The 16212-nt window shown below is 36.9% G+C and overlaps 3 protein-coding genes across 13 annotated transcripts; 1 reads left to right on the forward strand and 2 right to left on the reverse strand.

The window, feature by feature from the left end:
- Positions 1-184: 184 nt before the first annotated feature.
- On the reverse strand, positions 185-2238 carry LOC115235489 (cytoplasmic tRNA 2-thiolation protein 1). The gene is made up of 6 exons (XM_029807324.1): positions 1755-2238; positions 1431-1662; positions 1224-1342; positions 955-1143; positions 670-874; positions 185-571 (listed from the first exon to the last, which is right to left on the reverse strand). The coding sequence occupies exons 1-6, from the start codon at positions 1800-1802 to the stop codon at positions 351-353; spliced, it is 1014 nt and encodes a 337-aa protein (XP_029663184.1). The 5' UTR covers positions 1803-2238; the 3' UTR covers positions 185-350.
- LOC115235490 (splicing factor 3B subunit 5) lies at positions 2085-2563 on the reverse strand. The gene has a single exon (XM_029807326.1). The coding sequence runs from the start codon at positions 2392-2394 to the stop codon at positions 2137-2139; it is 258 nt and encodes an 85-aa protein (XP_029663186.1). The 5' UTR covers positions 2395-2563; the 3' UTR covers positions 2085-2136.
- Positions 2564-3170: 607 nt separating this feature from the next.
- LOC115235497 (cyclin-dependent kinase 12) lies at positions 3171-16135 on the forward strand. 11 transcript variants are annotated; one of them, XM_029807333.1, is made up of 11 exons: positions 3171-3531; positions 4454-5831; positions 5985-7189; positions 7258-7685; positions 8008-8204; positions 8278-8482; positions 8578-8846; positions 9606-9773; positions 14387-14693; positions 14756-14876; positions 14942-16135. In XM_029807333.1, exons 2-11 carry the CDS (start codon positions 4462-4464, stop codon positions 15160-15162), a joined length of 4491 nt encoding a protein of 1496 aa, XP_029663193.1. In that variant the 5' UTR covers positions 3171-3531; positions 4454-4461; the 3' UTR covers positions 15163-16135. The 11 variants fall into 11 exon arrangements, with proteins under 11 accessions (XP_029663193.1, XP_029663195.1, XP_029663197.1 ...); XM_029807335.1 differs by having other exon boundaries at positions 4457-5831; XM_029807337.1 differs by lacking the exon at positions 3171-3531 and adding an exon at positions 3550-4144 and having other exon boundaries at positions 4457-5831.
- Positions 16136-16212: the final 77 nt, after the last annotated feature.

Consider the following 16212-nt stretch of genomic DNA (forward strand, 5'->3'; position numbering starts at 1 on the left):
TATATATATGTAGCTTTATTATTCATAGATAAAAATTTAACTTGTACATGTGTATTAATTTTTATCAATATGCGGTATTTAATATGCAATGTTAATATATATGAGAAGAGTGTTTATCACAAAAAAATATATATTATTTTTGTTAGCATCAATTTTAAGACTATGTATATATATATAATAATCCTTTGTTTCATAACTTATTATTTGATAATTTATTATCATCTCAAATGTACCAACAGTAAAATATTTTTTTCATCAATAAGTGCAATGAAAGAGAAATAAAAGAAATATTTTCTGTAACAATATATATTGTATATAGCCTGTGCTATATATTTAGATACATGAAAACCTTAAAAATCTATATTTTCCTGTTCATTTCTCTTATTTATGTCCAAACTCATTATCTTCTTAGCTTTATTAGATTTGCCAATACCAAGTTTTGGCAGCCCTCTATTCAAACCTTCCAATAAAACGCAAGCTTTACATATTTCTTGACTTGAAACAAATCCACATCGAGTACAATTCCTTCTTTCTGGCATCTTTACATTATTGTTCACTTGCAACTGCTCGCCTAATATGTAACAAATAGAAAATAATAATAACATTATCTTCAATTTACATAATAGAAATGTTTTAATATTACAATAAAATATAATAAGAAATTCTTACCTGAATGTATTATGTCTATAATGGATGAAGGTCTCATTTTCTCCAAATCCTTTAGAAAAGCCCGTGCATGACCTCTATAAGCATTTGGAGCATATATACATTCTGTAGAGAAATATACTAGATGCTTAAAATATGCATACATGACAATTTCTTTTTCATATGCATATTTCAGTGGCTTACAACGCATGATGGAATCTGCACCTGTCTGTATTAACATATTTACATATCAGTCTCTGATTTATTGAGATTTCGCTATTGCATATATGCACAATAGTATATTCTTACAGTGATTACAGATGTACATCTCTGCAGTCGAGCAATATCGCCTCTTAAGACATTCATTAACACCGTTTCAGCGATATCATCTGCATTATGACCAGTCACAATACAATCTACCCCCAAAATTGCAGCACCTCTGTCCAGTGCTTGTCTCCGAAAAACACCACAAAATGTGCAATTGTTTTTCCGGCCAATCTAAAATACAATTATGTATTCTATCACAATGTATTTAACTAGAATTTTTGAATGTATAGAAGTTATTAAATGTATTGTACCTCTGCAACTATAGAATCCATTGTCCATCCATATAATTCTTTGTATGATAAGATTTTAAGTGGAATGCCATAATCATCTCTGTTCTGTGCGACAGTTTTCAAACTATCGTCCCTATATCCTACATAATAATACATTTTATATAAAATATGTATTATGAAAAAATTTATATATATATATATATATATATTTTTTTTTATGCTATATACCAGTAATTCCTTCATCAATGGATAAAAGAAATAGATCTAATCCATATTTGTATCTTTCATTTAGTGTTTTTAAAACATATGCAAGTACAGTGGAATCTTTTCCACCTGATGCTCCAATGGCGACTTTGTTACCAGGCTTGAATAGTTTACCGTTGACAATTGTATCATGAATCTCAGTCTCAAATGCTAAGAAGAAACAATCTTTGCACAATGTATCGCCAGTTTTTGGCCTCTAAAAGAGACAAATTTTTTTTAATTACATTTAATAGTAACAATTTATTATATAAATTTTTTCAAGTAGCAAAATTTTGTGAAAATTTTTACCTTTAAAATAGCATCTCTCCCACATTTTGTGGAACAAGAGATAGGCATCTTGGTTGCCTTATTTCTCTTGATACAGCTATCGATGATAAATTATAAATTCTTGTTATATATCAATTTATATATGAATAACAAAGCAAGATTATATATAAAAATGTCTTAATGTATTTCCTCGTTAATGTATGATTGAGGTTATATATCCACGTTGCATACAACAGTCGACGAAAGAGAAAATCGTGCCTACCGCACAACACACATAATATTCGTATCTAATGAAATTTTCACTCAAGTTTAATCTTCCTCGAAACAACAATTGTGCGATTAATAATGCAGTTTTTTTTTTTTAATCACTCGAGGAAAAAAACACGAGAAAGGGACACACGATTTAGTCCTCTGGCTTCTCGGGTGGCGGTCCGCAAGGTTGCAGCATCTTCTCCATAAGATTGAATCTAACTCGCGCCTTGGCTTCGTTCTCGGCGATCGCGAAGAAGTTGAGTAGATCGTAATGACCCATGTACGAACTGCAAGAATCCCGGTGCTGATTCACCAGCCATTCGAACTTGGTCGTATCCGCGTGTCCTGTGCCGATATACTTTGACTGCAGATGCTCCAATTGACTGTGAATATTATAGCGTTCGCCCATCTTCTCGAGCTTTCTCGCGACCTGGTTTCTCCTTGGTAGACAGTCGAATTAACGATCGCGTTTGTATTTTTCTTACACAATTGTTTGCTTGTAAAGAATTTATGTTATAGGTTACGTTTGTCCGCGAAAAGAATAAACTCGCGGAGAAATATTTCGCGCATGCGCAGTAGCGTAAGGATCATATCGATAAGTAGCGTACATATATCCATATATATCTGACCTATCGTTTGAAAAAAAAATAGCAAATATGGGAACAAATGTTATAAAAGTCTCCATTGATTGAATAGTATAATTTATCAATAATTGTAAAGCGTTTCGTTTGACGCTATTAAAATTTTGAATCATTTGTTTGACCAATTAAGACAAAAGGAGCAATTTTCTTTGTTTTGATTGGTTAATCAAACGCTTCGAAACTTTCGTAACATTGAATGAAGAATGTGAATGACATTTACAATGACGAGAATAACATTTCGTCTTTTTTTTTCACTCAATTGCCATCCTCTTCAGAAAGAGAATGGATACGTGTGAATGACGATTAGCTTGCCTCGATAAAGATTTAACGTGTCATTGGTCATTCTCATTGGTCACAGATTCTCTGCGTAAAATTTCAAAGATCCCAAAAGTTCCAGGTTCCAATGACTTTATTGGCTCGTCGGATTTGGAGCGATCCAATCCGAGCGTTCTACAAGACGCAGGGTCGCGAGTATCGGGGAATTCCTTTAGATCTCTAGTGACTTGTCGCATTCCACCGCATCGCGGCGGCACTATGCGCAGTCGTTACGTCACGTCGATATGACGTGCCAAATGGTAAATGGCTTCCACTCGGTCGAGCTAGGATTTTATGATCGAGCCGAAATCCAATCCAAAGAAAATACATGCGATATGATGCGATCGGCCGCCGGAATCATAAAAATATGATCGCCTGAGCGCCGTACGATCGCGATAGAGATTAATTTTTGGCCAAAACGCACCGGTCGTCCGCGAAATATGTGCTGAAATTGCTACGTGCGAGGAACGGCAACTACGACGAGAACGGGACGACCGTTACGCGCTCACGTCGATTCTACTGGTGCTGATTTCGGGCCTGATGCGAAGGACACCGAGGCTCGCCACGACGTTGCAGGATATACATCGCACGTGAGTATGAATTACCATCGCACGATTTCTCGGACGAGTCGTCGTCGTGGTCGAATTTTCTTATCCCCCCTGGAAGAAGAAACTGGGCGAGTCCGTGCTAGAGAAATGGCGGCCGCGCTGGCTCGTTCGAGAAATTCGTGACCACGCGTTTGTCACTTCCTGTTATCGATCGCCAATTTTCCCTGCCGCGCTTTCCGCCGAATAATATTCTCGCCCATCCTCGATCCGGGTAGCATAAACGCGACCGCTCGCTCGTTCGCTCGCTCTCTTGCACGCAAGATAATCGCGTCATTCCGCGATATCGCCCATATACGTACATCGATGTGTGCGTGAGCGAGCGCGGACGCGTGTGCGTACGTGTATGATTGTTGAGCGCGAGTGTATATCGTGAGTGTATATATCCATGACGATCGACCTCGAGACTGTGTCGGGGCACATCGGAGCGATATCGTCATTTTCGATTGTTATTGCATTTGTACTGATGTCAGGGTAAGCCGGAAGGAATCTCGTGGCCCGTTCCTGCCGAGATATCTTCCCCTGCCCACAGAGCCTCAATGATGACTGTTGACAATTGCAGCGATGTAAAGCCACCTCCAGTGCTCTGGAATAGAATGTTATTGTATATGTAGAGTTTATATGTTTGACCAATAAAAAAACTGCGTATATACTCGCAGAAATATTTGATTAAATTCATATATATATATATATATTTATATACATATACACACACATACACATCTTATAAATTTATAGCAATATATCTGTGTGACAAATGATAACATATATGCGAGGTTGTTATCTAATTTTTATTTGCCTGCAACAATTTGACTCTATTATCATGTTAATGCATTAAAAGAAATACGAATGATATTTGTGAGATTACTACATATATTATATATATTAATATCTGTCTTATTTTTAGTAGGTGACATGCCCAGCACTCGTGATATCGAACGGGCCGAACGTAATGGGAGATTTCGCTCGCGAAGAAGAGGCAGCACGAGCAGCGACGTGAATCGACACAGCTTTGATGGTGCTGATAAGCGACACAGACGGCATGGAAAGAGCAAGAATTCTGGAAAAAAGAAGAAGAAACGTTCACGCGACAAGTCATTGGAAAACGTGCCGACTGTAGCTTCGTCGGTCGTTAAACCGTTGGTCGAGTATTCCGACGTGAGTAGCGAGGATCTCTCGGAGCCAGAAGCGGGAGAGATACAATCGGAAGACAGTCGCGCCAATAGCTATACGGATGGGGAAGTACCTGAATCGCTCCTTCAAAGGCGGTATTATGGCGGTAGTCCGGTACCCCGTACTCTCGGAGCATCGCCCATCAGTCTGTCGCCCTCACCACCGGTTCAACATCGACACGCCATCAGCAGGCGTTACTCCTCGCCGAACGAGCAACAGCAGCCGACGACGATGCACGGTGCAACGACGCCGGAATACGAGGAGGAATCGAGACGATACGCTCGACGAAAGGAAAAGAAACACAAACGTGAAAAGAAGAAGAAGAGAAGTCTGAGCCCGTTGTCGAATTCGGGAAAGAAGAAAAAGAGAAAATCCAAGAGACATTCCGACAGCGTAAGCCCGCATCACGTTGTTGTCGAGGACATTATTCTGAGCCCGGATCATGAGAAGCAACCATCAGTCACTGCCGGCACCACAAATTGGTCGGAATCTCCGCCGTTGCCATTGAAGGATAGCACATCGCCGATCTCGCCGGCAACTCCGCAGGAGCATAGGTGTCCCAGTGACGACGTGGAGCTGGAGATGTCAAGGCAGACATCTCGAAACGTAACACCACCGTCACTTCTACCGACACGGCAGACGGAATCGCCGCACACGCCGCTACTGCCTCCGCGTGCCACGACGCCGGAGAACTTGAATAAGGTCATGTCCGCTGTGCCGAAACACGGCAGTCCCGATCGACAAAAACGCAGTCCCAGTATTCACGCGATGCGGCGTACCAGTATGAGTCCCGCACCCATTGGTTCGAGCCGCAGAAGACCGCATAGCCCGAGCCCACCATCGAGACGCAGAGATCACAGTCCGCCGCCGCGAAGAAGAGACTTTAGTCCTACTCCGGTGCTCCATAGACTCAGGCACAGTCCGAGTCCTACCACGATTAGACGACGAGAGTTTAGTCCAAGCCCCGTAGGCAGTCACAGGCGGAGAACGGACAGTGTCAGTTCTCCTAAGCGCAGAAGACGAGACGAGTCTGATCGACGCCACCGACATCACGACAAGGATAGACGGGACAAGCGGAAATCGAGATCGACTAGAAGCCCCACCGGAAGCAGGTATTCTTTCGTTTATCTATTTGTGATTTTATATATGTATGTATGTATGTATGTATATGTATATATATATATATATATCAAGACGTATAATATATATAAATAAGTAAATTTCTCATAATACCTTCAGGCGTGATAAATTTTTACCTATTTCAGATTACATTTGCCTCTGTCTCGGTCGCGGTCCCGCAGTCCGCAAGGAAGATGGCGAAAGCTGTCTCGTTCGAGATCGCGTTCGCGCAGGAGGAGTCGCACTCCGAAGAAATCACGCTCACCCAGCAAATCTCACAAATTGTTGAGAAAACATAAATCGAAAAGTCCGCGTCCCCGAATACCTTCTCCTTCCCCTCATAGATCGCGAGCTAGGAGTCCGTCGAGCATCACCGCTCGAAATCTCCGAGTGCAAGCAAAGATTAGTGAGACTAGTCTATTTGCGGAGCTCGTAAAAGATCGAAACATGAGAGAATTGGCGTACAAAAAGTTGCAGGCCGCGAAGGAAAAGGCCGTGAATCAGGACGAGGTGCAAATTATAGAAGGCACCGACGAGAGAGACGACAGCGGCGGCAACGTGTCCTCCGAGAATAAAACTTCCACTGACAATAAGGATAGATCTATAAATCACAAGGAGCAACAAGCGAGGGCTTCAGAGAGCACAGTCGACGTCGTCGATATTCCCGTTCCGACGACAAGCGATGACGGCGCTCTAGCGGGCAAAACACCGCCATTGCCACCTATAGGTCAATCGATCGCAGCTGCGTCTAATTCGACGTCTGCGGTGGCGAACCCGCTTGCTCCTCACACAATTATACATACTTCACCCAATTTATCATCATCATCATCATCGATGCCATCCAATAATTGTCCGATCACCATGTCGCACAGCCCGAATTTTCCGACTCCCGCCCCAGGTGTACAACCGCCACCACCGCCCCCGCCACCACTGCCGCAATCCGCCGAGATTGCGTCGACAGTCTTACCGCAAGTGTCTACGCCTGTCGTGCCCATGTCGGTGCCGCCAATTCCATCAGCGCCGATTCTACCCAACATGTCTGTTCCTCCGCCACCCATTCCGCCGATTCCTGTTCCGGCGCCCAATATCATGTCCAAATTCAATCCACATAACAATCTTGTACCACTGAAATCGGTGGATCCTCCCAAACCTCCCATAGTAACATTCACGACCAAAAGTCTGAAGAGATTACCATTGCCACCCGGCATCAATCAAAACGATTTGGAGAGCATAGATTCGCCGCCGAGTCGTTCTCCAACCCCTCCCAGCAAAACGCAATCCAAATTTTCGACGGCAACTACGCCGAAACCACCGCAGAAGAAGAGCATCAAGGATCTGCCGATGCCACCAGGTAAGTTTTTTTTTGTTTTTTACATTTTGTACATCTTAATTTCAACTTATCGTCGATTGCTTCTATAGTCGTACCTGGGTCGGAAGATTTGAGCGGCGAAGACGATCCGAATGCGACGCCGCCGCGTTTGAAAATCGAACGAGTGGCGCCAAAGCCCAAGCTGAAGAGACCGAAAATATTAAAGCGCAGAGGATCGCGAAACTGTCACGCTCCCATGTCAGCCTCTGGCGGTAAAGATTGGGGCGAACGATGCGTCGACGTGTTTGAGTTTATAGCGCAAATCGGAGAAGGTACTTACGGGCAAGTGTACAAGGCGCGAGACAAACGAGCCGGCGTGCTAGTAGCCTTGAAAAAGGTTCGCCTGGAAAACGAGAAGGAGGGCTTCCCCGTCACGGCGGTTAGAGAAATAAAGATTCTGCGGCAGCTGAACCACAAAAATATTGTTAATCTTAGGGAAATAGTCACCGATAAGCAAGATGCGCTGGACTTCCGGAAGGTATTTTTTTGCCTAAAGTTATGTGCAATCTCTGTAGTGGCATTCCATACTACAATATATTTTTGTCGCTATTTTACTTTTTAAAAAGTATTATAAATATAGAATAAATTGCGCGCACATATAGCAGCGAGTACATAGGATATTGTACACGCGCGTGTACATATACACAGTCAATTATATATGAGATATCATTAATTTGTGTTAATGTAACTATCGCAAACAATATTTTTAGTGTCTGACAAACGAGAGTACGGAATACCTCTACTAGCATATACTGCTAGTTTCCGAAACTAGTTATGTATGATTGTTCCTTATGTTTCAGGATAAAGGTTCCTTTTACTTAGTTTTTGAATATATGGACCATGATTTAATGGGCCTACTGGAATCCGGCATGGTGGATTTCAACGAGATGAATAACGCCAGTATCATGAAGCAGTTGCTGGATGGCTTGAATTATTGTCATAGTAAAAATTTTCTGCATCGAGATATTAAGTGCTCGAACATATTGATGAATAATAAGTGCGTGTGTGTTCTCTAACGAATTATTTGTTTCGCTGGTAATCGTTAGATATAATCGTACGATTTTGATTAGGGGCGAAGTTAAGTTGGCCGACTTTGGTTTGGCACGACTATACAATGCAGAGGACAGACAGAGGCCGTACACCAATAAAGTGATCACTCTATGGTACAGACCTCCCGAACTTTTGCTAGGGGAAGAACGTTACGGGCCCGCAATTGACGTGTGGAGTTGTGGATGTATCTTGGGAGAATTGTTTTCGAAGAAACCGTTATTTCAGGTAAATATTATACGCATCTCGTAATTATCCATTAAGCTGGACAAAAAAGAGATTAACGTTAATTTGTTATTAATATTAGTAATTTTTTACTGCAGGCCAATGTAGATTTGATGCAGCTAGAGATGATTTCAAGAGTTTGTGGAACGCCCACTCCTGCTGTCTGGCCTTCTGTGATAAAACTGCCGCATTGGCATACACTTAAGCCAAAAAAGCAGCATAGAAGACGTCTGAGAGAGGATTTTGCGTTTATGCCAGGGCCAGCCTTGGATCTTCTCGATAAGATGTTGGAATTAGATCCCGAGAAGCGAATAACGGCAGCTGATGCGCTCAAGAGCGCTTGGCTGAAGAATGTTCAGCCTGAACAGTATGTTATCCTTTGACTATATAAGTATGAACTGTTAATTCCTATATTCCCGCGACGTCAAATATTGCAGTTAATCAAGAATTCAAAAAAATTAAATATACAGTAAAATTCCACTATTCTAGATCACTCGTTTCTTTTTGTAAACTGGATTTCTCTCTTTGAGCTATTCTCCCAATGTATATTTACTATGTGACTATAGTGTATAGTGAGAAAGAAAGTAGAACAGAGCATGTAACAAACATTTTCATTCTGCATACATATGCCATTAGAACAGAATGGAAATTGATGAAAATTTCAGAATAGGAAGACAACTTGATAGTAATAATGAATAGAGGGATTTTACTGTATATTTTACTGTGCGTACATGGCTTGTAAGATTAAACTTGCTTTGCGCAGATCAAATATCAATTATAAAACCGAAAACTTTGGCCAATATGCCGCTTATCACCGAATAAAATAAAGTACAAGATATATTAGTGAACATTTTATCAAAAATTAAAATTAAAAGAAACTTGCAAAATTTGAATGTAAAGCATAATTGGACATTTGATCTCGTGCGGATTTATTTAATCAAACGAGCGTTATATACTTGAAAATATATTTTGCTCAGCTTTATATTATAAGATATGCAGTCTATTAACAGTCCATGCTTATATAGTCAAAAATATATTATCTTTTCGCATCAGCTTTCTGTTTTGAAAATTATTTCTCTATTAAAATTTTATTCGTAAAATACATCCCGCTTTCACGATATATTAGGATGCCAGCGCCGCAGCTTCCAACTTGGCAAGATTGTCATGAGCTCTGGAGTAAAAAGCGGAAACGCTTGTTAAGGGAGCAGCAAGAAAGTGCTGCGGCGAAGATGCCTCTCCTTCCCTTCCCGAATAAAGGAGGTCCCCACAAGGACGATCTATCAGATGTCGGAGGGTGAGTAAAACAGATAAAGAAAAATCTAATCCACGAGTTGCTGAGACACGTATATCCCAGCGCCGTTACCAGAAAACTAATTTGCTTACACACGTAGACGGCTGTGTACGACGAGTTGTGCTTGGCCTTTATTTTCTTTAGCGAAAAGTTGCATTGTCAGACGAATCTTTCTTGAAAAGCGTGGAGCGATATCGAAAGAAGGAGAGCAGTTATATATTTCTGTGTGTTCCTGTCGATCCTCATTCGCATGCCAATCTTCCTTCCTTTTAACCTAATGAATCAACAAGTTAATTTTAGTTTCGTTCACAGTCGTTCGAAACGACGATGGCAATAGCGCAGAACAATGGAAAATAGAGAAGCACGAAACGTCGTTCTCTATTCGTGCTGCTTCGCTCTGCAGAAAATGTTTATTGTTTATAAACGATTTGATTTTATAGACTGCCTGTGTGAGACATATTTAAATACGAAAAATTTCCCAGCGATGATAACTTATCATAAAGAAATATGTTATATTGTTTAACCCTTTGGCTACTTGCACGTAAAACTGCTTTCTTTTAAGATTTCAAACAAATGGAATAGGAATGTAATACGCAATTATGACTTTATATTATTTTCACATCAATTAGTAATAAAAGAACGATATGCAAAAGTCAATTGATTAATTATTTAAAATCTTGTTTGTTTCTATTGCAAAAAATTTTTAAATTTCAGCTATAAAATGTTAGCTTGCATTTGTAGTTAAAGGGTTAATTATTTGCCTCACTTCCCTGTTCCCATGTGTGGAACTATTTGAAATAATTACAATGAGAATGTTATAACTATATTATCGTAGCTTATCCATATAATTCCTCATATAATCACTACTAATATGGTACAAACATCTATTTACATGAGAGAAAAGTATATATCCTAGTAATCACTGTGATTCAGTCTACCATTCGATTCTAAGAATAATTGTAAAAATTAAGTTATCACAGTTTATGCAGCTATAATCTAATTAATATACATGTACATACCCATCAATATATTGTACGAGCAGAAAGATATATGTGTGTATATATATATATATTAGTATATGTATACATGAATGTATATCTGCATTCTGCGAAAAAAACGAAGAAAATATACGATGCACGCGCGAATACATAATATATCAAAATGAAACTATTCATATACAATTTGTGCGCACGTGCATATAGATGTAGATTCTCTTACAAAGAGATTTGTTTAACATCTCTATGTTAATATATATAAATATTTATAATGCATTTTATATTCAACCAAAAATGGTAGAAAGTATGGTTGAAACAAATAACCATTTGATTGTAAATAAATACGGAGATCACGTCTCAATGCGTGATTTCTCTCTCTTTCTCTCTTTCTTATTGTTACTTTTCATAAGAAACTATCCAATTTATACCTATAGGTAGAGGATAAAACGACAACCTGCGCAAATAAACGAGCTCCGAGCCGAGCTCTATAGTGTAAATATAGGCAATGTACAGGTACAAAGGAAATATGCTGTAGGAAGACCGAAGAGGACGAGAATACGAGGAGATGAAGACTAAATGTATGATGAATGAATGAGTCGCATGAAGATATTAATTTTAATTCCATTAATGTATAATTTTATTTATATTTGATCCAATTTATTCAAGCATTCATGGCATATTATATTTTAGTCATCCCTCTAATAACTGTATTACAGTTTAGTGATTCGTATTATAGATAATTACGCGATATGAGTTTCAATATATGAATGATGAATCATTGTGTACATTATTTACGCTATCTTTCTTCTTTTTTTCTTTTTTTTTTGCGTTATGTTAAGTGATACTATTTTTAGGATGAAATTTAGTCTTTGGATGTTCTCTAATGTAATAGCAATGTAAAAAATGTAATATACATAAGGCATCCAAAGACATTTGCCTAAATATCTCTATGGGCAATTATTCTATTGAATCTTTAATGCGATTAAAACATTTTATTATTTAATTCTTTAATTCTAATGCGCCCCTTAATTTTTGTGCTCGAAATAGGTAATAATATTTTTCCAAAGAAATAATCTAATGCAAGCAGTACATACTTGCAGGCAATTATCTTGGATGATGCTTATTTATCAGCGTTTACTGTCTGATCTATACATGTAAAATAATCACAAAATATATGTTATTATTTCTACTTGTTCCACAAATATTCTGACAGTTTTTATAATTTTCTCTGCCATTTATTATCTGTAGAAATAAACGCGAATATATTTCCATGTTTTTTTATATGCATATATAAGTATTGAATCATGTTTTTAAGAATAAATTAAATTCACAATACTAACAGTTTAAATATAGCATATAAAAAATATGAGATTAAGATCACACATCTCTATTTTACGATATTTAAACTGATAAATTAAACTTTTTAATAGAATTCAAGAAGAATTGAACATAGATTATATGTGTATATGTGTATTTACATGATATACTAATATATATGTATACATATATATATATATACATTTTTCTGCATAATGATAAAAACTTCTGATCTTTTTTGTAATATTAAAGCTATTTTTTAATAATATATGGTATATCGGAAAAGAACAATGATATAAATTATTGCAAAATCATTGCATAGTATATTTCACATACGAAAAAAAGTGTATGATGTTTTCTAATACCTCATACACTTAGTATGACAATAAAGTTAATAAATCAAACTATGTAAATCCTTTCCTGCCTCTCTTAAAAAAAAAAAAAAATATATTAAAAAAACAATTGTCAGAGATTTGAAGGAATTTATGTAGGAAATAATAAAATCTCTCAATTCTGATGTAATTTGCAATGCTTTCAATGCACCAATAAATCACAGTGTAAGAGATAATCTGCACATTGTATATTTATATCTCAGAGAGAAATACACTACACATATTAAAAATTAAAAAAAAGACTGATCTTATAAAAATTGGTCTTTTATGTTATAATGTATTCTTTACGAAGAAATCTACAATGTAAAAGATTACATTTGAAAATATATGAATATGAATTATATTCATAATAAAATAATGTTTGTATATATGATAGACACATATTTTTTTTTATAAATCATGTAAAATGCTTTGGAAAATATAATGTTTTAAAACGTAACATGTTTTTATATATAACTCTTATTAAATACTATGTAACAAACGCGTAAAATCTGATAATCGTTTGTAAAATACATACTTGTTCTATGATTAATTTTAGTATATTGTCAATGTGTAGTATAAAAAATTATACCTAGGAAAAAATAACTGAAATTTTAATAATCAAGCTGTAATGTTTAATATTTTGATAAGATTTCTCTAAAATTGTTTTTCTCTCTTTTAAATATTATATTTTAAAAACTTGTTTATATAATTGTTTGTCTATACAAATGTATGTAATGCATAGAGAAAAATTATATTTTTAGTTATATTGTTGATGGATACTGTTTCATTATTCAATATATATAAGATATAGTTAATCCAGTGATGTAGTTAATATTACGAGTATTCCACAAGATAATGCTTGTAATTATGTAGCAAAAATTTATATAAGAATGTAAAATAATGAGAATAATTTATAAGTATATAAATATACATATACATATAAATATATATATATATATATATATATATATATATATATATGTATGTATGTATAATACACATATACATAACATATACATAATGAAGCTAGTGTTATAATCCATATTGTGGAATATGTAGAAAATGACATAAAATTTTGGATCCAGGATTATTTATAGGCACAAGATAATTGACATAATGTCTAATAGGAGAAAATTATGTTTCAGGAGATAATATAATATTGTGGCTGAATAATAGATGGACAAATTTTGTAACACTTATAAGAATATATAATAGGTAATGAAAGTTCCAAATCTTAATACGTGTTCACGCCCAGAGTGTCCAATCTTATTATCATGTCTATCAAGTACATGAATCATATAACCACTCTCATGTGTGCTTAGCTAACCGAATATTAATCAAATTGCTTTATGATACTGTTTTATATAACATAAAATCTATTTGTAGCAATGCATTAAATGAAGAAATACTTGCGCTATGCGATTGTTGCTTTACGTAATAAATAATAACAAATAAAAATGTTACATGATTATATATTTCTATGCTAATATATTGTTATGTGCATGTATATCTGTAATTCTATTGCATTGGACTGGCTTTAAGATACGTTTGTACAGCTTATTAATTGCATGATCTTCATATTTCTTCATATTATTATTATTATTATTATTGTTATTATAATTATTATTATTATTATATTATTATAAAAATAATTTGACGATGTTTGATTACAGTCAATAATGCAATCGAATATTATACTCATAAAATTTCTGCAAAAATTTGTGTGCATATTTCACAATTTAAAGTTAAAAAAAAGTTAAAAAAGAATATTGTTATCAGAGTTTTCTTCATCAGTGAATCTTGTATTTCGTGTGAATTTTCTAAAAAAATTAACGTCATCACATTCATTGTATACAAATACATGTTGGGGAAAATAAGTTATTTTTTATATCTATTGAATTTTCACGTTTGGTCTGTGACTCTGTTACAGGTCCTCTAAGCGACTAAAAATGGAAGCAGGCTATAATTCACATCCGAGCAGGCTTGCGGAAGGTCATTACGGTGAAGATAATTTGTTTAATCAGAGCGGACCATACATAGTGTCTACACCGTCGTACTATTTTAACAATTCACCGCCCGTCAAATCGCAATCGAATCTGAAGGGAGATAATCAGCCATCGGAAATGTGTACCGAAAGTAATCTCGCCCGGAGGCTGATGATTCTTACAAATTCCTTGAATCAGGGAAAGCCAATTCGTGTCGACGATCTTCTGTCGCTTCGATCGGACCAGACTGAGGTATCTATATAAATAGATTTATTNNTTTTAAATATTTATTATATAAATATATATATTTGCAGAGTGATCCAAAGGTGGTGCAATTGTTGGGCGATCTGCGCGCTGAGCTTCGCCTTGCCGCGAATGCCCGACCGGGCGGGCAACTAGATCCGCATCTTCCCATACTGAACCCGCCTCTCTTAGGTTTGTGATACGAGATAGCCCTATATTTCTCGCGTTATTATTGCAGATCTCACATTTTTTTGCAGATACGAATGCGCCGCACGGGCCGGGTAACTTCGACGCGCACGCGGTGTACGCCGGCGACGATGCCGTCAGTTCCCATGGGAGGTGGTCGCAGCTGGCCACCGCCGGCGTTCGGAATGCTCTGTCGGCACTCATATCGTACTACGGTCTGGATAACGTCTACAATCCCGCCAGCTCTGCTGCCGCGATCAGCCGATTACCGCCAGGTAAACCACCTGTGTAGTCAAACCTGGCGCAGAATCTTTTTTTCTGCCCTCGACTTCCTCGCAGCAATCCGCGTTCAGCTCGTAATGATTTGTGCGAAGTCACCATGCGGTACAAGATCTGCGTATGTGCGTGCAAAATCGGAAGGGATGAGAAAGAGAGAGAAATCTATATAAATACATCGCTATTTTTTAAATTGTACTAGCGATAGGAAGAAAGGAGAAGGAGAAAGAAAGAGAGAGAAAAAGATGGTATCATTCATATCATCGATCTGTTTATAGCCTTCGTTATCATCACTTCGTTAATTATAAGTGCACGCTCAGTGTATAATTGTACGATACGCGACCAGATATTTAGAATGTACAAGTTCTCTCCCCAAATGACAATGATATTATAGCCGTTATAGTGCACACCTTGAATTACTAACGATATGATACGATTGTTTCTCGAAGTCATCATTCGATCGGTCATGGCGCTGAACGGTGTTCTTCTTTGACATTTCTTTCCCGCATCATATTATGAAAGATCTGTGATACACATATGTATATAAATATACATACATTATATCTATATATATATAAATATATATATATACTGCGATTGTAGAAACCTGAATTTCTTAAATGGAACTCGATCTTTCCCGACGCTTGTTCTCATTCTCCGATGAAAGAGAAAAGACTTTTGTTCGCGATACTCGACGCGCGAGATCTTAAGGATTTGCATTCTGTTGTTATTGTAATCTCACGAATAAAAGAGAAAGAGAGAATTTTATTTTCAAGAAAAGTTAAGCGAGATGCGCTGGCAGGAACGCTGGTTGATTATAAATTTGCGTAACAAAATGGTAACGCTAAGAAAAAAAAATGTGAATATTTATTTATTGCTTAAGATTTTTTATATAAGACGCTAGCGCTTATTTATTATAAACATATTTACGGTGTACAATGTACATACTTATATGCTAAGGATATACAATAAAGATATCGATAGAAAAATGTCTCAAGCTTTGTTAAATCGAAACATATATTTATAATATAGTATGCAAAGTATATATATATGTTTTTCTTTTAAA

This window comes from Formica exsecta, unplaced genomic scaffold, assembly GCF_003651465.1.
Source record: "Formica exsecta isolate Colony F162 unplaced genomic scaffold, ASM365146v1 scaffold223, whole genome shotgun sequence".
In the NCBI taxonomy this organism is placed as follows: Eukaryota; Metazoa; Arthropoda; class Insecta; order Hymenoptera; family Formicidae; genus Formica; species Formica exsecta.